We start from the raw sequence: 26,583 nt of genomic DNA on the forward strand, positions 1-26,583 counted from the left end.
TTGTTCCCAAATCCATTCAAAAAAAAGTTGATCAGGAACAATTCGAACGTTGAAATTGATTTTTTAAAACATTTTTCGATTATTTTTCCTTTTAAATCGCTTTGGGAACCAGACTCAGATTCGTAACAGTAGCAAGCAGGTCGGAAGAAAAGAGTAAGACGGGGTTACCTTTAGTGTCGATCTGGAGAAAAATGATAAGAAAACGAGCTGCTGCTAAGATCCACTCCTACAGATCCACTTCTACTCCATTCGATTCGATTTTTGCTTGCTGATGAACACGTGAATACGAATTGCTTGTTGATGTTCAAGTGATTCTGTGTAATTTTCTGTGATTTGAATTGTTAATTTGTGCAAATTGAGTTTAGGGGAGGATACTTATCACTGGATTTTCATTTCTGGGTGAACATATGACTTTGAATGTTCATAGTGTTCTTGGATTATTTTTGTGAATTTTTGTATTTGATTCGGACAAGTGAAAAGGAAAGAGGAACTAGGGTTTCTGCCGCTACAGTGTAAAATCAATCATTGGGGCTCCATTCTGACACTGAACAGTGACTTAAATAGCAAAAAGTAGGGCTAACCCTGACTCTGATGCAAAAGACAGTATTACCCTTAAAGTCTCTGATACAGGTGAACAGCAAGGCAAAAAGAGGATTGGAGAGCAAGTTTTAAAACTGAGCCAATAAGAGACTGCCACATGGTCACAAAGGGACCCAAGGACTTAACCAATACAAAACATAAAATAAATAATAAAAACAAAAGGAAAACAAAAGGAAGAGGTCACTCACGTGACCAGAAGAAAAAGAAATAAAATAATTAATAATAATAATAATAATAATAGTACTAAAGGTAATAATAATAGTAATAAAAAAAAAATAATTAATAATAATAATAAAAGGATAACAAGAATGAAAACATTATCTTAAATGAGGTATTTTAAAATACCTCTCTGCCGAAATTTTGACTGAAATGTCTAAGATAACGCGGCGTTTAAAACGCGAACAAAAATCTTTTAAAGCGGTTTAAACACGGACAAAGAGGAAGATTTAAATTAAAAGCTTTTAGAGGAAATTAAAATATAAATAAGACGCTAAATACTTAACAAGAACGCGTAAAATATTTTAAAAAGCTGACGTGCAAAAGGAATAATTACACGAAACTTGGACAAAAAGAAATTCATTTTGAACTATAAAATAAAGCCTCAAAAATTTTAAAAGACGACCGAATGACTTTAAATGAATAAAGCGAAAAAAAAAGTTTGAGACGTTTTAAAAATGACTGGGAAAAGAAATGACTGGTCCAAAATTGGGGTATGACAGATGCCCCTATTTAAGTTTCTTCGTCACGAAGATTTGAAAGAAGACTTTTTAAATCGATGGGTCGAAGAGACTTAAATACTTAAGTACACCACTTTTGGACCAGACAAGATGCTAAGAGTGCAATGCTTATGTGTGTTATGGTATGCATGTGTACAACGTTATTATGAATGCAACTACGACAAACATATAATGTCTGGGGGAACAAACTGATAAATAACGCTGGGGAGATAAAGCCCTTCTAATACCGACTGTCATGGTAAAGGCGAAAATGCGGAGGATAAAGCTTGTCTTTTATCAACTGCCGTGATAAAGACGAAAGTACCGAAGATAAAGCTCCGAACAGGCAATAAAGTTTAAGACGGAAAATAAAGCTTGAGACGGGAAGCAAAGCTTGTCTATTACCAACAGCCCGTAGTAAAGACGGAGATACAGAAGAGAAAGCTTGTCTATTACCAACTGACGCGGTAAAGACGAAAATACAGATGATAAACCTTGTCGGAATATAAAGCTTGAACAGACGGTAAAGCTTGAAAGATAAAGCTCAGACAGCAAATAAAGCTTAAGACAGGATAAAAAGCTTGAGACGGAAAATAAAGCTTAAGACGGAAAATAAAGCTTATGACGGAAAGTAAAGCTTGAGATGGAAAGTAAAGCTTATCAATTACCAACAGCCCGTGGTAAACGATGCCAATGCGGAAGATAAAGCTTGGACTGAAAAATAAAGCTCAGACGGGAGATAAAGCTTGAGACTGAACATAAAGCTTGAGACACAAGTAAAGCTTGAGGTGGAAAGTAAAGCTTATCAATTACCAACAGCCCGTGGTAAATGATGAAAATGCGGAAGATAAAGCTTGTCTACTACCAACTGCCGTGGTAAAGACGAAAATACTAATTAAAGCTTGTCTTATTACCAACTGCCCGTGGTAAAGACGAAAGAACGGAAGATAAAGCTTGTCTATCAATAATACTGGAGTACTTTAAGCAGGGTACTGAGAAACTGATTAGCATTGGTAAAATGATCATTTGGTTTGACCTGCCACTTGAGCATAAATTGATTGGTTAACATCTTGGGATTGACATTTTTAAGTATTGGAGTAAAGCATGGGAACATAATGCAGTTATGCATGAATGATATTTGTATGCATGCTATCTATGCATGGATGAATGAATGCATATGAGACTTATATGACGGTTTAACAGAAAGATTATTGAGACGAGCATGGGCAGGTCCAAAGAAAATGGTCCGACATCACATAGCCAACACTTAGTAATCTTCATTGGGGATAACATTGCCGGGGATGAACCAAAAACAAAAGCCGGGGTACAACCCTTCAAACAAATCAATGGCAGAAATCGACATTTCTCAACCGCGGCACCTTCTCAAATTCATGCTCTACATAGTCATTGCTTTCTTTTGAATATTTTTCTTTCAAATCTTTTGAAATCCCTAACTTTTGCCTGGATTGCCCTTTCGGGTTTTCAATCCACCGGGAATATATTCTTCTTTTTTTTCTATGTCCTTAATTTTTGCCTGGACCGCCCTTTCGGGTTCTCGATCCACCAGGACGCTCATTCTTGCCTAAGTCGCCCTTTCGGGTTTTCAACTTAGCGAGCTTTTTTTTTTTTTTTTTTTTTTTTTTTTTTTTTAGCAATGTCTATGTCCAATTGTTGTATCCACCTGCTTTTAGACCAAATGTTGACACATGCTTCTATGATACATAATTGTAAAGATAATATGTTTGTCATTTTTTTTATTTTTCAAAGAAAACATGAAAAAAATTTAAAAAAAGATTTTTCAAAGTTTTTGTTTCAAGTACTAATATTAAAAACGGAAGAAATTTTGCACATAGAATAAACAAGAATTCCAAATAAAAGCACTGGCTCAAATTAATGTATTAGAAATGGTAACCGGCCAAAGGCATGGCACCACGGATTACAAAATTTGGAAAATGGTAATTAATATATGGAAGGTACATTGAACACAATAACCGCTATATTCCCTAACAACTTTGAAATCCACTGCTATGATGCTCTGATATAGGAGAACTTCTGACAGCTAAGGTGCCCCAAGTGAGTGATGCTTAGTCTGATACAGTTACTTGTCATAAACCCTTAACTTTTGCATAGATCGCCCTTTCGGGTTTTCAATCTATCAGGGTAAACGTTCCTTTTTTTTTTTTGTGTCTCTAATTTTTGCATGGACCGCCCTTTCGGGTTTTCAATCCATCGAGACGCTCATTTTTGGTTTAGGCCGCCCTTTCGGGTTTTCAACCTACCGAGCTGTTTTATATTTTCTAGACAAAGTATTTCTTGACTGCATCAGAATTCACAGGACGAGGTAACTCTTCTCCATCCATGTTTGTAAGTATTAAAGCACCACCAGAGAAAGCTCTCTTGACAACATAGGGACCTTCATAGTTAGGTGTCCATTTGCCCCTTGGGTCTGGTTGAAAGGACTTGATACTCTTGACCACAAGGTCTCCTTCTTTAAATTTGCGGGGATGCACCCTCTTGTCAAATGCCTGTTTCATTCTTGACTGATATAGCTGTCCACGACACAAAGCTGTCATACGCTTTTCTTCAATCAAATTCAACTGATCATACCTATCCTGACACCATTCAGCTTCAGACAATTCAGCTTCCTTCAAAACCCTTAAAGATGGGATTTCAACTTCCACCGGGAGTACAGCCTCCATACCATATACCAGAGAGAAAGGGGTTGCCCCTGTCGAAGTACGCACTGAGGTACGATAACCATACAAAGCATAAGGTAACATTTCATGCCAGTCCTTGTAAGTGACCACCATCTTTTGCACAATCTTCTTGATGTTCTTATTTGCAGCTTCAACTGCGCCATTCATCTGTGGTCTGTAAGGAGAGGAGTTATGATGTTCAATCTTGAAATCCTCGCACAATTCCTTCATCATTTTGTTATTCAGATTGGTACCATTATCTGTGATAATCTTGTTAGGGACACCATATCTGCAGATGATATTGTTCTTGATGAATCGGACCACCACTTGCTTGGTCACATTAGCATAAGATGCCGCTTCAACCCACTTGGTGAAGTAATCAATAGCCACTAGTATGAAACGATGTCCATTGGAAGCTTTTGGTTCAATCCGACCAATCATATCAATGCCCCACATAGAGAAAGGCCACGGGGAGGAGATAACATTGAGCAAAGTTGGCGGGACATGGATCTTATCCGCATAAATCTGACACTTGTGACACTTCTTGGCATGGTGATAACAGTCAGCATGCATCGTTATCCAGTAATAGCCTGCCCTCAACGCCTTCTTAGCCATTGCATAGCCATTAGCGTGAGTCCCGAACGTGCCTTCATGTATCTCATGCATTAACAAATCTGCCTCACGCCGATCTATACATCGGAGCAAAACCTCATCGAAGTTCCTTTTGTACAACACATCTCCATTCAAGAAAAAGTTACCGGACAATCTTCTTAGAGTCCTCTTATCTTTGCGAGATGCCCCAGGCGGATACTCTTGAGTTTGAAGGAAAACCTTGATATCGTGAAACCATGGTTTGTCATCAAAGACTGCTTCAGCAGCAAATACATAAGCTGGCCTGTCAAGGAACTTGACACTAATCAAAGGTACCATTTTGGGGCAATTTACCTTGATCATGGAGGATAAGGTAGCTAAAGCATCTGCCATTTGATTCTCCTCCCTAGGAATGTGGTTCAATTCCACTTTGTTGAAGAAAGTTAACAGACGTCTGGCGTAATCTCTGTAAGGTATCAAACCGTCATGATGAGTTTCCCACTTTCCCTTAATCTGGTTAATCACCAGAGCTGAATCACCATATATCTTAATCTTCTTAATTCTCAAATCGATAGCTTCCTCAATACCCATAATACAAGCCTCATACTCTGCAATGTTATTCGTACAATCAAAACGTAACCTTGCAGTAAAAGGGATGTGCTCGCCATTGGGTTTGATGAGAATCGCCCCAATTCCTTTGCCATAGACATTCACAGCTCCATCAAATATCAAACCCCATTCAGATTCAGGATCAGGACCTTCACCAAACAACGGTTCATCACAATCTTTCATCTTCAAATACATGATCTCTTCATCTGGGAAGTCAAACTTGATAGGCTGGTAATCTTCAATTGGTTGATGGGCCAAATGATCAGCAATGGCACTTCCTTTGATAGCTTTCTGAGTGCGGTACACAATATCATACTCGGACAATAACATCTGCCAACGAGAGATTCTTCCGTTCAGAACAGGCTTCTCGAAGAGGTATTTGATGGGATCCATTCTGGAGATCAACCAAGTAGTGTGATTAATCATGTAGTGGCGGAGACGCCGGGCAGCCCAGACTAAGGCACAACAAGTTTTCTCCAGCGCGGAGTATCGAGTCTCACAATCAGTGAACTTCTTGCTTAAGTAGTAAATTGCATGCTCTTTCTTACCAGTTTCATCTTGCTGACCAAGTACACAACCCATGGAATCTTCTAATACAGTCAAATACATGATCAAAGGCCTTCCGTCTACTGGAGGGACAAGGATTGGAGGTTCTAACAAATACTCCTTGATACTATCGAAGGCTTTTTGGCATTCATCTGTCCACACAATCCCTTGATCCTTGCGAAGCAACTTGAATATCGGCCCACATGTAGCGGTCATCTGAGAAATGAATCGGGATATGTAGTTCAGCCTACCAAGGAAACCTCTGACTTGTTTCTCGGTTTTTGGAACAGGCATCTCTCTGATAGCTTTGACTTTGTCGGGATCTACTTCAATACCCTTCTGACTAACGATAAAACCAAGAAGTTTCCCGGATCTGACGCCGAAAGTACACTTATTGGGATTTAGACGGAGCTTATACTTTCTCAACCGCTGAAACATCTTCAATAAATACTCAACATGCTCTTCTTCAGTACTTGACTTGACAATCATATCATCCACATAAACCTCGACCTCTTTGTGCATCATATCATGGAAAATCTTAGTCATGCCCCTTTGGTAAGTGGCACCAGCATTTATCAATCCGAACGGCATCACCTTATAGCAAAAAGCGCCCCATGGCGTGATGAAAGATGTCTTCTCTCTATCTTCAGGAGCCATCTTGATCTGATTATACCCGGAGAAACCATCCATGAAGGAGAACACTTTGCATTTAGCAGTATTATCAACCAATACATCGATGTGAGGTAAAGGGAAATCATCTTTTGGGCTAGCTTTGTTCAAATCTCGGTAGTCCACACACATTCTGACTTTACCATCTTTCTTTGGAACAGGTACTATATTGGCTAACCATTGAGGGTATTCAGATGTGATTAGGAAACCGGCGTCAATCTGCTTTCGCACTTCTTCCTTGATCTTGAGGGCCATCTCGGGATGAGATCTTCTCAACTTCTGCTTAATAGGAGGGCACTCGGGTTTCAAAGGCAGACGATGTTCCACAACTTCGGCATCTATCCCTGGCATATCCTTGTATGACCATGCGAAAATGTCAGCATACTCTCTGAGAAGCTCAATAACTCTTTCCTTAACCGTGGCATCCAACAATGCCCCTATCTTGATTTCTTTCTTGTCTTCCTCTGTACCCAGATTGACAATTTCTATCTCTTCCTGATGAGGTTGAATAGCCTTTCCTTCTCGCTCCAACATCCATCTAATCTCATCAGGAATCTCTTCATCACCTTCTACCATAGCCTCATATACGGGAACCTCAAAGTTGGGAGGAAGCATAGGGTTACTGTGTTCAACGGGCTCATTTATGTTCAGCCTGCATATGATTTATGATTGATTTTAAATGAGTAAATGCAGGACCTTTGAGTTTGATTTTTAAAAGAAAAAGAGAAACAACTTTGGTTTTATGTATTACCATTTTTTTCCAGAAAAAGCACTAAAATAAAATAAAGTAAAGTAAAATAAAGGCCGTGATAGAAACGACGATTTCATTAATAACCAAAAGTACTTGAAACAAAACATAAGGCCCTACAACGTTTCACTTTCGTCTGGGGCAGGACGAAAGGAGTTTTCTTAAAGAAAAAACAAAAACAAAGACAAACATATTACTTAAAGCGAGGTATCACAGAAGGAACATCCACAGCGATCCAATTGCAGCAGACTCCCCCAGGTGTTACGAAGATAGGTGCCACCTCTTCAGATTGATCCTCAATGATCGCATTAGTCTCCGGTGGATCATTGATAAAACCAGCACTGTAAAAAGTACAACCAGCAGGGTTGAATGCCCCAGGCTTGCTATTCGGGAAACCAATTCCCTCCTTGCGTTTGTTCTCGTGCAGCTCCACCAACTGACCCCACGCTTCAGTCTTCCCTTCTTGAATAACCCTCTGAGCGTCCTTCAAAGAAGCCATACTAGTCTCAGCTTTCTTTGCACTCCCTTCAACGGAGAGACCCTGGAATGACGACCCCTCTGAGCTACTACCCCCAATGTAAGAGAAAGCCGACAGATTACTGACCAACAAGGCCGTCTCACCACTTACGGTTATTAACTTTCCATGACTTATAAACTTCAGCTTCTGGTGGAGAGTGGATGTCACTGCCCCAGCATCATGGATCCAAGGCCGGCCAAGGAGGCAACTGAAAGAGGCTTGAATCTCCATAACTTGGAATTTAACTTCAAATTCATGCGGGCCCACTGAGATAGGCAACTTTATTTCCCCAAATACTGACCTTCTAGTTCCGTCAAATGCTCTCACCGTCACCGTGCTGGGCTGCAAGAGAGCTTTTGGATATGAAAGCTGGTCCAAAGTGGACTTAGGCATCACATTTAAAGCGGACCCAGTATCTATCAAGACGTTAGAGAGAGAATCTGATTTGCAGAGGACGGAGATAAGCAATGCCAGATTGTGATTCTTTCCTTCCGCTGGGAGGTCTTCGTCACTGAAGCTCAAATTGTTGCAGGCAGTCACATTCCCCACAATACTTTCAAATTGTCCCAGAGTCACATCATATTCCACATAGGCTTGATCTAGCACCTTCATCAAGGCATCTCTGTGGGCATCAGAGCTGGATAGGAGAGACATTATAGAGATTTTGGCAGGAGTTTGTAGCAACTGATCCACTACCTTATACTCGCTCCTCTTGATTAGTTTCAAGATCTCATCACTATCTTCATAGACAATCTCATTGGGCTGTCTGATAGCTTTACCCTTATCAAGATTTCGCCCTTTCACTGGTTCTTCGGCTGGAGCACTGACTTCCTTCTGATTAACAACCGGGAACACCCGTCCACTTCTCAAGATCTTGCTATTTTCCGCAATGTTGTCTACATGGACTGACGAATCAAGGGGTACCTTTTTTCCATCTTCCAGAATGGAGTATTCGTAATTATACGGCACAGCTTTTTGAGATGAATAAGGCAACTGTTCTGGCGGGCAGATCACCAGGGGAGTACTGGCTGGTTTGGCACGATTGACCATTATCACAAGTGGCTCCCGAGTCTTGAAAACTGGAGTAACAACACAAACATTCTTATCTTTCTCCTTTCTAGTGACAACAAGTTCTTTTCTGTCCAGTAACCCCTGCACATCGTCCTGGACTTGCTTACACCCGCGAGAATCCACTGAACATACAACACAAGCCTCATGATTATGACTGAAGAGGGTGGCCTCACACATTTTTACATGGATCGGGACCAGAGGAGTCTTGATATCACTTGCATAGAGAACATAGTTGTCTCCTTGAATCATATTGACAGCAGGCCCATGTGGCGGCAGAGGGTTGTTTGGAACAACAGGGTCAGGGTTCGCGAAGGTTAGCTCTTTGTCATTGATTAACTTCTGGACCTCTTCTTTAAGGGCGCGACAATGTTCAATATCATGCCCTGGTGCCCCTTGATGGAATTCACAGGTGCGATCGGCACGATACCAGGCTGGTAAAGGGTTTTGCATGCGAGGCTGAGGCCTAGTTTGCACCAAATTTCTGGCAAGGAGAGAAGGCAACAAATCCTTGTATGGCATAGGTATGGGAGGGAATTGATTTCTAGGAGGGCGAGGCTGCTGTTGAGCTTGAGGACGTTGTTGTTGTTGTTGTGGTGAGGGTGGTGGAGGATAATATGGGTATGGGTAGAATGGTTGAGGATTGTATGGTTGGTAAGGTTGTTGGTATAATGGTGGATAGTATGGTGGAGGAGCTTGAGGACGTTGTTGTTGTTGAGGTGGGTTTTGTGGGGTTGGCGTTTGTGGTGCGATATTGGCGACATATGGGTAGTTTGAGTATACAGGCTGAGATCCGCCATGGGCCACCATGCCGACCTCTTGAGTGTTCTTCCTTGGATACCCACTTCCAAACTTTTTACCATTAGACGATCCACTTGATGAGCCACCCGAAGAACCAATCGATGAACCATTATCCTTAGACACGTGTCCTTTCCGGGCCCACTCTTCGATACGCACCCCTGTATCCACCATGTCAGTGAACTTTTGCGAAGCACATGCCACCATCTTCTCTGAGTAAAAAGGGCTCAAAGTTTCATAGAATAAATCAGATAACTCTCTTTCATTCAGAGCTGGGCGGATCTGAGCAGACTTCTGGATGAAACGCTGGGCATATTCCTTGAATGACTCCTTTTCCCCTTGTGTCATAGATTGCAGCTCTTTCCGATTAGGTGCCAGATAGGAGTTGTACTTATATTGCTGAAGGAAAGCGTCGGCCAGTTCCCCAAAAGTGGTAATACTCTTCAAATTCATATACCATGTATGCGCGGGGCCAGCCAAACTGTCCTCGAAACAATAAATAAGCAAAGGTTCATTATCTCTATGAGCTGTCATTTTTCTCACATACGTGGTTAAATGCATTTGCGGGCAAGTTTCTCCTGTATACTTCTCAAACACCGGTGTCTTAAACTTAGGCGGTATTACCACATTTGGAACCAAGCAGAGATCATGCACACTTTGACCGAATACTTCTTTACCCTTGATACTCCTCAACTCTTTTTGTACTGCATCAAACTTCTCTTCCAAGTTACCCACTCGATCATCCCCTATTACGCTACCAGAGTGATAAACCTGTTCTTCCTCTTGCTGGGTCGCATGGACAATAGGCCCTGCCTGAGTCATAGTAGCCTGAGGAATTGGCTGGCCAGGCTGAACAAAAGGTGGTGATTGTTGTCCATAAGGAAACGGCATTTCTGTAGCACCAGGACGAACACCGTCATTGATCATTTGTGGCATGCCCCATGGATAACCGGGCGGCATGTAGTATTGGGAAGCAACACCATGAGGACCAGGAGGACGAAAACTCTGGTTGTTCATATCATCAGATGAGAAACCCATCATGAGAGGCTGTGTAGGCCCAGCAGATGTAACAACAGCAGGTATCGGCTGTGAAGTACCATTAAGTGCAGCAGAAGCGACCACAGTAGGAGCTGGCTCGGAAACCGCTGCATGTTCTCTCTCAGTCATCAGGACTTCCATCATAAGTGCCATCTTCTCTAATTCTGCCTTGAGATTACTAACATCTGCTCTGAGCTGAACGTTTTCCTGTTCCGCATTTGCCATCTTCTTCTTAATGTAAGCCCTTGTGTGATGAATGCGAGTAGGCTTGTATTGAATTCGTCGGGCCACTTTCAATTACTGCGGCAGAAAAGGAGTGAAGTGTGAGACTTGATTTTGACACTTTTATGAATGCATATGATGCATGATATGCTAGATGCGAAAACGTGCAGTTTTTTTTTATTTTATCGAAGGACTTATAGAAGTAATTTTGTAAACATAACAATTTAAACATTACATTAATGATAAAAGTACTATAAGATAATTCCCTTTCTAACAACCAAGCCAAGGGATAAACTTACAAATATAAAATACTACAAGATAAATCCCTTTCTAAACAGACCGAGTCAAGGGATAGACTCCAAATATATAAAAAATACTACAAGATAATTCCCTTTCTAAACAGCCTGAGCCGAGGGATAGGCTCCAAAGTACATAAGCAAAACCTCAAAGATAACACAAAAGCAACTGGGAAACTCAAACTCCTACTCCGGAAAATCTGGATGTGCGCCAGCAAACATATCCATGCGCCTCTTCTTACTCCCTGAAACCCTCTCAAGTATGGCGTTCTTTTCTTTGATGATCCTCTTTAGTTCGGCATTCTCAACCTTCAGCTGGTGGTTTGCCCAATTTTCTTTCTCTAAGATATCCATCACTATCTCATAATCTTGTCCTTTCTTGCGAAGCTTTCCTTCCACGGCAGCTTTCTCACGCCTTTCAAAATCTAACTGCTTTTGGTACCCTTCCAAGGACTCAGGGGGCAAAGGCATAGGTATGGCTGGAGTAGTTGCGGACACATACCTTTGTCGAGGGTAGGGCATCTTCAATTCGTTTGCTCGGTTTATGACCCATTGGACGTAGTCTTCATGGGTTATAAATGACTTTCTTCCTAATTGGTTCCTATCCAACCTGATGATGGAATGCCAAGCCTTTTCAAATTGTACTCTTAGGTTCTTTTCATCCTCTTTGTAGAGGAAGAAATCCTTATCCAAGATGCGATACACAGGTTTCATCTCCATAGGGTATCCAAACTGACGTCTAGCAAGCACTGGACTATAACAAATTCCTCCCCGTGTACCAAGAAGCGGTACATTGTTGAAAACTCCACAACTATTGATGATAAACTCCGGGTCACAAACTGGGTTGAACCAAACTACATCATTAGGGGTAAGAGTCATAAGCTTCTGAGACCAAGGGAGACGCTCTGGTCTAAACTTAGGGCGGGGTAAGTGTGAGGTGATCCACAGGTGGAGTAGAGGTGCACAACAAAGGAATGTTCCTTTCCCTTTATCGGTTCGTTCGCGGATGGAAACATAGGTATCAGCAAGCAAAACAGGAACCGGGTTTTGGGTTAGAAAGACTTGAATGGCATTCATATCGACAAAGCCATTAACATTTGGGAAGAGCACAATACCATAGATGAGTAAAGCAAGGGTGGACTCAAAAGCGTCAATGTCAATTTTTAATCCATCAAGACAATCGGTGGCTTTTTGGTAGAGGAAGTTGTAGGATAGGCATTGCAGACCGGCTTTAGGGACAAACTTTTTCCTTAGATCGGTTATTTCATGGTGAAGGGTTTTTGCGAGAGCTTGGATTTGTTTAGGGGTGAGTTCAAGATTTTGAAATGGCACTTGGTTGAGTACGGGTAAACCGACCCAATGAGAATACTCCTCTAAAGTAGGGAAAAGCTGAAAATCTGGGAATGTAAAACCATGATGAACCGGATCAAAAAACTGGACCAAAGTATTAAGGAGCCCCTCATCCACTTTTTCCATGAGAATATCCATCAAATTACCATACCGTCCTCGAAAATGATCTGGATCCCTTAATCTCCTAGCTAGCTTCCTTAAGCTCTCCAAATCCGGTTTCTTGAATTCATACCTATGAGTTCTCCTTAAATCCTCCATTTCCTACGATGTTTACAAAAAACTTCTACGTAAGTCCTTCGATTTTTTTTTTGGATGAAAAGAACTATTTATGAATGGATGCATGTATGTATGATTATGCATGGAAAGTATACAATGTTGGAGCTTAGGGACAACAACGCCATTTGGTAAGAACTATGGTTTCCAATTGCACAAGTAACAAGGGTTCTACCAAGGTTCCCGAATTACAACCGCCACAGAACTTTATCGGATACCGTGACAACACCCGGTCCAATAACGTTCGTAGGAAAGTCTAGTTCGAGTGTAGTATCGCAAGTAGACTAATACCGAGACATCACCCGGCTTAGCCACCGCACTACATCCTAAAAAAGGCCAAGATGGGTTAAGGGTTACTAAGGTCCTTAGCGTTCAACGGAGACTTAAAAGCAATAGAGTCTAAGCGTGACAACACCCGCCGACATATATCACTTTAAGCTCCTCCGCTAAGTGTGGTTATCTCACGTGTGACAAGACACGAGAATACTCTCGGTATGCCACTATGAGTCTACCACCCCTATCTTATGTTTCACTCGAGTCCGGGTATAGGACTTTGCCTCACCACTCACGTAAAAGTATTTACAAAGTATATACAAATGATAAAGCAAAAGTAATAAAGAAAGAAAGGTGGGCTTAACCCGCGTAGGATCCCCAGTGAAGTCGCCATTTTTGTAGACCAAGATTTTCGGGTGTCAAGCCATTGATTGGACTTGAACCTTCAATCTACCGGACTTGCTCGGTTTTATTCTTGGGAAGGGAAAAAGAGATTGAAAAACCCTTTTTGGATCCGGGGGTCGGTTACGATTCGGGAAGGTGTTAGGCACCCGCGTCGTTCACGGTACTCCGTGAGAACCTCTTTCTAACTTTTATTTTTATTTGGAAAATTATTGCTTAAGGTATGAGTGAAAGAATGGAGGGAGAAGAAGTAGGAGTTTTGGTTATTTTTATTTGATTGATTTGAAAGGAATAAAGCCTCTGCCTACGTACCCTTAAAAGGGATCAAAACCACCGTAGTTCACTCTTATAAATATATTTTTTGTGGGTTGGGTTGATTTTAATTATTTTTGAAAATGATTTTGAGAAGGGTTGCGAGACCTCAAGGTATAGAAGAATAAATTAGAAGTGAGGTTGTTTCATTTTATTTAAGAAAATTGAGTCTAAGTTTAATTAAAGTTCAATTAGGAATTTGATTAAGAAAATAAAGGGAAAATCACTTGGATTTGGATCCAAGGTTTATTATGAAAATAATTTGACTTTTGCTTATTTAATTTTTGGAATGAAAAAGGTTTTACTAAACTAACGGTAAATAGGTGTAACGATGCGAAAAGTAAAGCAAGCATGGATAAAATGGTGTAGTGTCGGTGCTTGTGTCGGTGTGTGCAATTACTAAGCTATTACATACCATTCCTAAATGCAAAGCCCACAACAAATTACATCATTCCCCTAATTATACACACTAAAAAATCAGGGGGCTTTGCAATAGGAAATAAATGAATAGATACCAAAAATTAAAGCAAACATAATTAAATGAAATATAGAGAAAATTTAAAGCATCAAATATTAAAATGTAAAGCAATGATGATAAAAATTTTTTAGTAAAGCATGATTTAAAGCTAGATGCACGTATAAAAAATGGACAAGACATTAAAAATATGCATAATATAAAAACTTTAAAGCCTAAGAACAAAATGATAAAGTATGGAGATTAATGCTAAAAAAAAAAGATGAGGTAATATCAAAATAAAAAACGCATGAAAGAAAGTTTAAAACATGAAATTATAAAAATATAGTGATAATAAAATGCAATGCATGAAATAAATTATTATGCCGTAAGTATGAGAAAAGGATATGCATGTGAAAGATTTTTTTTGAGTCTAAATAGAATGCATGACATAGAGAAGGACTATATGAGCTATAACATAGAAGTTTGATTCATAATCAGACTTATATAAATGCACAATGGTGTAAATTCTTTCAAGAAGAAGCTACGTAAACTAGAAAAGTAAAAAAGAATGCGTGATGTAAGAACAAAAGTTATTTAAATGAACTTAAAAGATAAAGATGCATGATATAAACGATTCTAAACCTAAAAAAGATGAATGTATCCAAGGATTAATGTGCTAAGATAATAAGTAAAAACAAAGTGAAGTAAAGCATGCCACTGATGCGGATAAAAAAACAAGAGCCAAGATAATTTTATCATGACATAGGGGGTACAGTAGCAGCATAAGGAGTGTAAGAAGCAAAACTGGAAACAATCAGCAAGCAAAAACAGGCTTCAAACCAGCACAGATGGGCCTGGGTCAGTTCAAAGAGGCTGGACCGGTTCAGGAACGGGTCGGTTCAACCGAACCGGTCCAGCAGAAGAAGTATAAAACCCAGGCTTTAGGGTTTGCAGCTCATTTTTACCAACTCCCCTTTCACAACACAGCTGCGCAGCTTTTGTTGTTCATGTTTCTTTCATTTTAAAAAAAATTCTGCCAATTATCCAAACAAACCTACCTAACCTTCAACTATCAAAAGTGATTTTATGCAACAAACAAACACAAAGAAACTCCTACTTCCTTTTTCCAGTATTTGTTCAAAAGTAAAAACACACAAAACACATAGATCCAAGACCTCTAGTCATGGTAACCGAACTAAAGGGAAGTGTTTGGCACTGTGATTGTTCTTTTTCTTTTCTAAAACGAAATTTGACAATGATTGAAACAAACACAGTGCTGAATCACTACTTTCTTCATGTTTCTTTTCGAATTTTTTTTTAAAACGTAACAAGCTCAAAACGTTAGATCCAAACTGGTGACTCCAGCGGATTTCTTCGAACCAGACAACCTCATCTTTCATTTTTCACTTAAACATTAGATTTGAGGTGCTTGTTCGAAGGAATTCGGGACCAAGAATGGACTTATGAGTTTTGATTCACGGATTTGAAAGCATACACACTTATCATTTGAATCTGAGTTTATGGATCTACATGATGTTTATGTCTTTAATCACGAATCTGAGTTCATCTTTTGTTCCCAAATCCATTCAAAAAAAAGTTGATCAGGAACAATTCGAACGTTGAAATTGATTTTTTAAAACATTTTTCGATTATTTTTCCTTTTAAATCGCTTTGGGAACCAGACTCAGATTCGTAACAGTAGCAAGCAGGTCGGAAGAAAAGAGTAAGACGGGGTTACCTTTAGTGTCGATCTGGAGAAAAATGATAAGAAAACGAGCTGCTGCTAAGATCCACTCCTACAGATCCACTTCTACTCCTTTCGATTCGATTTTTGCTTGCTGATGAACACGTGAATACGAATTGCTTGTTGATGTTCAAGTGATTCTGTGTAATTTTCTGTGATTTGAATTGTTAATTTGTGCAAATTGAGTTTAGGGGAGGATACTTATCACTGGATTTTCATTTCTGGGTGAACATATGACTTTGAATGTTCATAGTGTTCTTGGATTATTTTTGTGAATTTTTGTATTTGATTCGGACAAGTGAAAAGGAAAGAGGAACTAGGGTTTCTGCCGCTACAGTGTAAAATCAATCATTGGGGCTCCATTCTGACACTGAACAGTGACTTAAATAGCAAAAAGTAGGGCTAACCCTGACTCTGATGCAAAAGACAGTATTACCCTTAAAGTCTCTGATACAGGTGAACAGCAAGGCAAAAAGAGGATTGGAGAGCAAGTTTTAAAACTGAGCCAATAAGAGACTGCCACATGGTCACAAAGGGACCCAAGGACTTAACCAATACAAAACATAAAATAAATAATAAAAACAAAAGGAAAACAAAAGGAAGAGGTCACTCACGTGACCAGAAGAAAAAGAAATAAAATAATTAATAATAATAATAATAATAGTACTAAAGGTAATAATAATAGTAATAAAAAAAAAAAAATTAATAATAATAATAAAAGGATAACAAGAATGAAAACATTATCTTAAATGAGGTATTTTAAAATACCTCTCTGCCGAAATTTTGACTGAAATGTCTAAGATAACGCGGCGTTTAAAACGCGAACAAAAATCTTTTAAAGCGGTTTAAACACGGACAAAGAGGAAGATTTAAATTAAAAGCTTTTAGAGGAAATTAAAATATAAATAAGACGCTAAATACTTAACAAGAACGCGTAAAATATTTTAAAAAGCTGACGTGCAAAAGGAATAATTACACGAAACTTGGACAAAAAGAAATTCATTTTGAACTATAAAATAAAGCCTCAAAAATTTTAAAAGACGACCGAATGACTTTAAATGAATAAAGCGAAAAAAAAAGTTTGAGACGTTTTAAAAATGACTGGGAAAAGAAATGACTGGTCCAAAATTGGGGTATGACAGTTGTGATTTACGGTTTGAAGTCATGTTCGTAGTGAAAGACCGAGTGAAAAAACATGTAAACATGAAGATGATAGAAGACGAGAGAAGATGAGAGAGTCTGAAGAGAAGAGAGAGAGATTAGGGTTAAGAATGAGTTAAACCGGCCTTTCCTGCTTTTATATTGGAGTGAACCGAACTGGTTCATTCGAACCGGTCTGGTTCACTCCTGGACCATGTGTGTACGCCGTCTAATCTAGGGTTTTAGGAGCCTGGATCAATCCAACATCCCTGATGCGTTTGGATGATCCAGGATCCATGCAGGTGTGGGCTTGGGCTTGTGTCTGCGCAGGCTTTAGGTTTTTTTTTGTGTTTTTTGCTATCTCTGCACCGCTCCTTGCTATTTGCACCTCTGTTTTATCCAAAAATCCTTTAAAAATTCTAAAAATTTTCATGTATATTTCTTGTTAATTTTGTGGTATTTTTGTGATGATTTTGCATATTAAAAAATTGATAAAAAAATAATGTGATAATTTTCTTGCTATTTTGTGATGTTTTGTATTAAAAATTTGTGAAAATTGCTTGATTCTAGTTCCAATTCCTTGATAAATGTTTGTGATCTATACCATAGGATTTTGTGAAGCTTTAACTACTGTTTGTATGAGCTTTTGCTGCATGTGTGTGAATTTTGCTTAATTGCTTGGTTTGCAAGTTGTGTTTGTAAATAAATAATGCAAATATGTCTAAATTCACTCTAAAAATGTCAAGTTCATCATGTTGTCTTGATTCTCATTCTAAAACCTGAGTTTATGCCTTTGAAACATGTGTTGTATTGTGAGGATTATAAGCCATATGATTCTTGCATTTTTTTTGGTTGAATTCTAGTTATGTTTTGCATCACTTTGGCTTTGTTTTTGTGATTAATTTCTATGCTTTTGTTATGATATCTTACTTGCTTCATTTTTCTTGATATTACCATGTGCTACTAACCATTTCCTTGTGTTTCATGTCTCATACATCATAAGCATATTCCACCTCACTTTCTCATCTCACTTCTTTACTTTTATTTTGCTTTTAATTCATTTATGAGAGATTGAGTTCTCACAAGGAAGTAGTGTGTATGTAGGGAAATGATGTAAGGGACAATGGACTCTAATGATGTACACCGACACAAGCACCGACACATGCACACACATCACCTAGATACTTTAGATGTATGCTTAGGTCATGCATGTTTAGATGTATGTTTAGGATTGCATGTTTAGATGAATGCTTAGGTTTTACACTTAGAAAAATCCTTTTTCCAAAGAAACATGAACAAACTTCACTCAAATCATTTTCTTAATAAACCTTGGGATCAAAATCCCATTGATTTTCTCTTTTATTTTCTTAATCAAATTTCAATGAAAATTAATCATACTTGACCTTTTTCCAAAATAACTAATCAAACCTCACTTTTTTCTTAAATCTCATGCCTTTAAGGCCTCTCTCTCTCATTCTTCAAAATTCCAATTTTCAAACTTAAAATCAACCAACAAAAACAAAAATATTTTTTGGAAGAGAACTACGGTGGATTTGATCCCTTAAAAGGGTACGTAGGCAAGGAATCAAAATTCCTTCAATTCAAATAAAACAAAAAGATCAAACATTCTTCTCCCTCCAATTCTTCACTTAGAAACTCTTAGGTTTAAATAAACATTTTCAAATAGCATTTAAAAATAGAGCGCGCGCGTAGAAAATAAAGACGGTTCCTATAGGATACAATAGTCGTTATGGGTGCCTAACACCTTCCCGTAGCGAAAACAACTCCCGGACCTCGATTCTCAAGGGTTTTTCTTATTTTTCCCTTCCGAAGAAAAAATGAGATATCAAAGGTTAAAAAAAGGTTCAAACGTAATCAATGTTTGACACCCGAAAACCAAGATAAAACACTTGTTCCCAAAGTTTCTCATATTACTTGTTCCCAAAGTTTCTCACTTATTAGTTGTGAATTTTCTCTATAAATAGAGAGCTCACACAGTGCATTCCACACACCAAAGAGTTTCATTGAGTTGTCGGGAACTCTTTCTCTCTTCTCCCTTTTTTGACTTGTGTTGACGAGTCTTTCATCTCTTCTCCCTCCTTCGACTTGTTTAACAAGTCCTTCTCCTTTTTCTACTCCTTTCTGTCCCTTCAGAATTAAGAGTGTTCTTAAGACCATAGTCCCTTTTCGGTTTAATGTCCCTTCGAAATTAAGAATGGTCTTAAGTTCATAGTCCCTTCGGTAATATATGTCCCTTCGGAATAAAGAGTACTTTTAAGATCATAGTCCCTATTTGGAATAAACAATGTCCCGTCGGAATCAAGAATGATCTTAACGGTATATAAAAAATTATTCAATAATTTTATTTGAGGAGAAATGGTGGTAACACCATATTTGAGTGGTCATAGTACCATATTGATAGTTTGGAGAACTTAAAGGTTAGAATGGTGGAAACACCATATTTGAGTGGTCTTAGCACCATAATAGAATGGTAATGATACCATATTAAAGTGGTTTCAGTATTAAAGAGTGGTCTTAGTACCATATTTGAAGGTGTAATTCTCGAACGGTTTTCTACGGTGCAGTAGTTAACCGCACAGTTGTAGCTGGGCTTGTTTTATCCTGGAGGCGGCGTGGTTGATAGTCTACCTTGCACAATTTTGGGTAGTTCCACGAAACGTCTTAAAGAGAGCGACCTGGTCGTGACTCAACCTAGTAACAACTTCGGTAGATAATAGAATTTGGAAATCCAAATACAACAGTTTGGAAATCCAAAAACAACAATTTTAAGACGTTTCGATTTGCTATGTCTACTGAAGAAGTTACTTATTGAGGTTCAATTGTCCCTAAATACATTAAGGATAAATCAAGCTATAAAAATACATCTTTCGACTGAAACGAAGAAGTGTTTGTTGTTATAACAACAACACTAAGAAATTCATATATACGATTTTGAAATTTAATTTCGAAATAAGAATCGGACTGTGAATAGTTGAAGAATAGAACCTCATGTGTTGCTTTGGTTGATGCATCGTGCTTAAATTTCCACTTGACAAAAGACAAGTATTTAGCGTAACAAATAACTGATCGGCATGATATAATTAATTGTCAAGTATTGGAAATTTTTCCTTCAAAAAAAAAAGTATTGGAAATTTTTGTACAGTGCAATGACAAGGACGTTAAGGTTCTAATTGAAAATTGAGTGTAACATAGCATTGTGTGCCTACTCTACCAAAATTTGCTTCTGCTCAGCACATCAAACTAACTAATTTACTTTTGGTAAATTTCATTATTGAACATATATTTACGTTTTGATTATAACTATTAGCTTGAGCACCAATTTTTGGTAGACATATATATAAACTAGAACACTCAATTATGTTAGGATTTTGATCCTATAAGAACATGTCTAATGACTTGTATTCCATGCACTCTTGTGAAAAAGACTACGTCTTTGATGATATGTTCAAAATTAAATTCTCTTTCTATTTTATTAGTTGTGATTTTAATGTTTGACATATCAAAATTTATCACGTGAACAGCATTTAATTTTAAATTTGAGTAACTTGGATTTAATTCCAAAGTTATATGATTAGACGATTTTATTTATTGCAGTCAAGAAATATGAACCAAAAGTTCATATAAATCAGAATTTAGAGGATACGAATCTCTAAACATAATAAATTATGATATGTGTGAACTTGATGACACATAAACTAGAAATGATAAAATGATATTTTATCATATTTATTGTTGACTGCAAATTTTGAAAAATAAAATTGATATGCTTGAATGTTCAATTTTTATAACGAAAATTGAAATTTATAGAGTACCCAAGTCTAAGGACAAAAATTCTAATTAAGAAATTTTTGAAGAAAAGACAATCCAACTTGTCTTATTTTTGAACTTGGGATTGTCCGGACTATATTTGGCTTCAGGACCCCAAGAGAGTTAAACTCACTAGTAGAGCCTATGAATGTGTATTCATTAGGTATGTTATAAATAACGAAGCATATAGGTTTTAGGACCTAAATGTTAAAGTGATCATAGAATTTAAAAGATGTCGATTTCTATGTAAATGTTTACCCCTTTAACTATAGAATAGTGGGGGCTCTAATGGGAGCACGACATTAGTGGGGGCAAAATAAATTCCCTTCTAAAAATTAAGAACTAGTGGGGGCACTATATCTAATCACATTCATGTAATTAGAAATAGTTATGAGAACATCGTACGGGATGTTATAGAACCTCAAAGAGGTAAGAAAGCTAAAAATGCTAAAGAGTATGAACTTGGTTTATACATTGGAAGAAGATTCATTAAGCCTTAAAGAAGTTATATCCTCATTGGATGCTGAATTATGGCAAAAAGCAATAAACGATGAAATGAATCTTCAAGAGTCTAACAAAACATGACACTTGGTTGACTTGTCTCATAGTTGCAAAATCAATCGGTTGTATTTGGATTTTGGAAAAAGGAACTAAAACCTGATGGTATGGTTGATGAATACAAGGCTCTCCTTGTAGTCAAAGGTTTTAGACAAAGAGAAAAATATAGACTTCTTCGACATTCATTCACCAGTCACGAAAATCATATCCATAAGAGTACTAGTCCCTTTAGCCGCCGTTCATAACTCGATAGTACTCCAAATGGATGTGAAAGTTGTCTCTTTTTATGGTGAACAAGAAGAAGAAATCTATATAGAACAACCTGAAAAATTTTGTGATTCATGGACAAGAAAACATGGTCTGTAAGTTAGATAATTATTTGTATGGTCTAAAATAAACTCTTAAGGAATGACATGAAAAATTTGGCATTCTAATGCTATCGAATGAGTATAAAGTGAATGAAAGTGACAAATAATATTTGCACGATCATATGTCTCTATGAAGACGACTTGCTCATATTTGACTTAAAGATTCATGTTATGAATTAAGTGAAATCATTGTTTATCAATAACATTGATAAACAAAATTGAAGTAATTCTTGGTTTCAAGATTACTAGATCATAAAAGACAACCTTTTTGATAAATCTCACAAAGTTGAGAAGATCTTAAGGAAATGTAACTATTTGACCGTAAACTTGCAATTAGAACACTTGAGATGGAGTTAGAAAAACAGAATATGTGAGCATTATTGACAGTACTTAGGTATGTCATTGAATATATTAGACCCGACATTGCTAATGTCGTTAAACTCTTGTGCAAGTTTACTAGTAGACGGATGAGAAGCATTTCCATGCTATAGAAAGAGTCATGAGGTGCCTTAAAAAGACTATGACTCTAAGATTACTTCATTAGGAGTAACCTATTGTACTTAAATGGTACAAGATATAAACTAGAACATCTTTCAGATGAGTATTTAGCGACTAGTGACTGCACATTGAGCATCACTAGAGGAGTTGTTTGTTAAAACAAATGATATTGACTCAGTCCACTATGGAATGAATCTGAGATGAGAACACTAGAGAAAACTAGTGGAGAAGCAAGTTGACAAGATGCTTGCTAATTGAGATCCCTTAGTGGATAAAACCGTTTCCAGAAGTGTTAATTCATTGTGATAGTCTGCAGCTATTACAAAAATTGAGAATCGTTAGAGACGATAATTAAGGCATGAACACATAAAGGATTAGAGAGCTAGCTACTCTCAAAAGGAACGATTAAAGTAGATCATGTACGTACTGATAAAGAATTAGTTAATCCTTTGAAGAAAGGAATTACTAGAAAGAAAGTCATAAACACATCCAATAGGATGGGACTAAAGCCCAAAGGTCACAAGTGATGGTAACCCGACCTACATGACTGGAGATCCCAAGAAATAGGTTCAATGGGTAATAACAAGTCACAAGTGATAGAACATGCTATGATAAAAGTAAGAAAGCATGATTCCTGCAGCGATAGAAGGATGAGATAATAGAAACTCTTAATGAGATCTATACTCTATTTGGAGTGGAGTACATAGCTATAGGAGTACTCTTGATAGACTCACCTATACGAATGTGGAACGAAGGGCCGATTCCTATGGAATTCGGGGCAGAATACCTAGAGCGTTCGATAAACCGGGATACACGTGCAAGACCATAAACGCACGGGCTTTTAGAATACACCTTATGAAAAGGTTTGTGTGTGGGTTCTATGTCTGAGATAGAGTTCAATGCTGTAAGCAACTCTTGTTAATCAGAATTTTACTCGCTATGCAAAGGTTCAAGTTGTAGGCGACACCTTTGTTTACTAGCAAATCTTATGGAGACGTTTTTGACGTTACTTCTGAAACCATTTTTTAAATTCAAGTGGGGGATTGTTGGAACATGTGTGGAAATTGAGTTAAAAGACTAAACACAAATTCCCATGTTGGGTAGAACTAGTGTTGTGTGAATTGAAAAAAGTGGAAGTCCCACATCGGATGGAACACACACATTAGTAGTGTTTATATAGTGGGGGTGTACCTCTAATTAATGGGGGTACATAAGCATTAGAGAAAAATATATATTGATATATATTTTATTATTTGGAAATAATAAATTAAATAATTAATTTAATCATTATTAGAAAGTGCTTCCTAAGTCCCCAAGTTTTGCTAAAATATTTTGGTACATAATATAATATATTTTTGTACTAAATATAATATATTTTGGTACTCAATTGAGATATTTTTGTACTAGATCTAATATGTGAATTACTTAATCGCAAAGTAATATGTTACTTGTTCCCAAAGTTTCTCATATTATTTGTTCCCAAAGTTTCTCACTTATTAGTTGTGAATTTTCTCTATAAATAGAGAGCTCACACAGTGCATTCCACACACCAAAGAGTTTCATTGAGTTGTCGGGAACTCTTTCTCTCTTCTCCCTTTTTTGACTTGTGTTGACGAGTCTTTCATCTCTTCTCCCTCCTTCGACTTGTTTAACAAGTCCTTCTCCTTTTTCTACTCCTTTCTGTCCCTTCGGAATTAAGAGTGTTCTTAAGACCATAGTCCCTTTTCGGTTTAATGTCCCTTCGGAATTAAGAATAGTCTTAAGTTCATAGTCCCTTCGGTAATATATGTCCCTTCGGAATAAAGAGTACTTTTAAGATCATAGTCCCTATTTGGAATAAACAATGTCCCGTCGGAATCTAGAATGATCTTAACGGTATATAAAAAATTATTCAATAATTTTATTTGAGGAGAATGGTGGTAACACCATATTTGAGTGGTCATAGTACCATATTGATAGTTTGGAGAACTTAAAGGTTGGAATGGTGGAAACACCATATTTGAGTGGTCTTAGCACCATAATAGAATGGTAATGATACCATATTAAAGTGGTTTCAGTATTAAAGAGTGGTCTTAGTACCATATTTGAAGGTGTAATTCTCGAACGGTTTTCTACGGTGCAGTAGTTAACCGCACAGTTGTAGTTGGACTTGTTTTATCCTGGAGGCGGCGTGGTTGATAGTCTACCTTGCACAATTTTGGGTAGTTCCACGAAACGTCTTAAAGAGAGCGACCTGGTCGTGACTCAACCTAGTAACAACTTCGGTAGATAATAGAATTTGGAAATCCAAATACAACAGTTTGGAAATCCAAAAACAACAGCTGGTATGCTTGATTGAGGATAATGTCCAATTTGAGATCAAAGTTCTATCAGGTTATTGAGGAACATAAACAATTTGTATCTAATTATGTTTATCTCTTTTCTCAAATTGGACATTATTCTCTTTCACCTATCAGGTTGTTGAGGATAATGTCGTGGGGGCTTCTTTTGTGGCTCAAAATTGATATGGTTCAATATTTGAGTATATATACCTATGTATCAAGAAATACAAAATTTCGGTATATATAGCTCCTTTTATTATGATTTTACCCTTCAAAGTATTAGAGACAAATAATGCCTGAATTTGAATTTTTCAGAAGAAGTGATCCTTAATCAAAAGATAATTCCCAGCATGGTGTTTTTGCTCCTAACTTCCTATCAGATGACACCTATTAAGATGACATACCTATAACAACCCATCTGGTCATAGCAGAAGACAAAACGATAATATGAAGCACATGGTTAGAAGTTCTAACATTGCACTTACAATCTCCTACTGAGAAATATCCAATTACAAAAAGGCTAAAATATGGTTTTAGCCCCTGCAAATATGTCTCGTTTTGGTTTTAGTTCCTGTAAAAAAAATTGTTGTTTTTCGTCCCTGCAAAATTTTTTGTTTTTTAAAATAGTCCCTGGAGGGACTATTTTCAAAAACAAAATATTTTGCAGGGACCTTTTTTAAAAACAAAATATTTTGCAAGGACCAAAAACTACAAAATTGGTTCAGTCATCATGCGCCACGTATGCAAATCATCACAATAGTAGGGCCAGGGACTGTTTTCAAAAACAAAATATTTTGCAGGGACCAAAAACTACAAAAAAAATTCACAGGGACTAAAACCAAAACAAGGCATATTTGCAGGGACTAAAACCATATTTTAGCCTTACAAAAATTTAGTATAGACAAATCACACATTTACACAGAATAGGCAATCTCGGATATTATTTTCAGATTGAACGTCTCAGATCACAAATTCACAAAATCTATTTTAAATAATCTTGAGCGTTAACTTAGATCGAACAGTCGAAATCAGTACTGTGTGCGTCTGTTTCCAAATAAAGAGTATGCTAGGATCATGTCTCACTTGAACTTATTATGGTCTTCATCGAATGCTCTTGGATCTTACAATGATAACGATTGCATGCATCTAACAAACCCTAGAGCATCCCAGAAAACCTAAAACCTTACCCATGGTTAAAAATTATCCAATATAACATATATATAAGCCTTATCACTAACAAGCACACAAAGTAAAACCAAATCAAAATAACAACAATTAGGGACAAGAAAAATGAGATCAATGTATTAATTTTGAACCTATAGTTTTGCCAATAAAGAAATATAATCCTATGGAAATTACTCCCTCCGTTTCAAAATACATGTCCATTTTTTGCAATGTGCACTATTCACTTGACTTACTTTGACCATATTTTTTAACTAATCTATAAATACAAATATTAGCATGAAAGATGTTGTTTGATTTGTCTCGACAAATATTTTCAAAATATTAAATTTTTATAATTTTTTACTTTAGATAATTAAAGATATTAACAGTCAAAATTGTGCATTGGCATGTGTGAAGTGGTTAACTTGGACATGTATTTTGAAACGGAGGGAGTATAATTTATAAATAAATGTGTTGCCATCTCTTTGACGCGTTATTTCTACAAATAGTTTATATTTTTATCCTCCATCGTTATTATTTTTATTTTGATATATTTTTGTTGTTTATCATGAAAGGCTAAAATAGATATAAAAATATACTTATCGGAAGAAAAAAAAAGGTCAAATTGAGTGAGAAAAAGAGATAAATACGATAAATGGACGTATCAAGGAAACATTTAATAATAATTAATATTTCTTGAATGGTTTCTTGCAACCCCTAGGTGCTAAAAACTATTTAACTGAAGTTGACAAAACATGAGAACTTTATATATAAAGTGATC

General features: G+C 37.3%; 2 protein-coding genes across 2 annotated transcripts; both read right to left on the reverse strand.

Annotated features, from left to right (window-relative positions):
• Nucleotides 1-2,781: 2,781 nt before the first annotated feature.
• On the reverse strand, nt 2,782-16,518 carry LOC146949399 (uncharacterized). The gene is made up of 3 exons (XM_085745426.1): nt 15,920-16,518; nt 7,373-10,896; nt 2,782-7,079 (listed from the first exon to the last, which is right to left on the reverse strand). Exons 2-3 carry the CDS (start codon nt 10,819-10,821, stop codon nt 3,614-3,616), a joined length of 6,915 nt encoding a protein of 2,304 aa, XP_085601552.1. The 5' UTR covers nt 10,822-10,896; nt 15,920-16,518; the 3' UTR covers nt 2,782-3,613.
• LOC146949400 (uncharacterized) lies at nt 11,301-12,722 on the reverse strand. Its single transcript, XM_085748522.1, has one exon. The coding sequence runs from the start codon at nt 12,720-12,722 to the stop codon at nt 11,301-11,303; it is 1,422 nt and encodes a 473-aa protein (XP_085604648.1).
• Nucleotides 16,519-26,583: the final 10,065 nt, after the last annotated feature.

Source organism: Medicago sativa, chromosome 2 (genome assembly GCF_051527215.1).
Source record: "Medicago sativa cultivar Bolivia chromosome 2, Bolivia_mono, whole genome shotgun sequence".
In the NCBI taxonomy this organism is placed as follows: domain Eukaryota; kingdom Viridiplantae; phylum Streptophyta; class Magnoliopsida; order Fabales; family Fabaceae; genus Medicago; species Medicago sativa.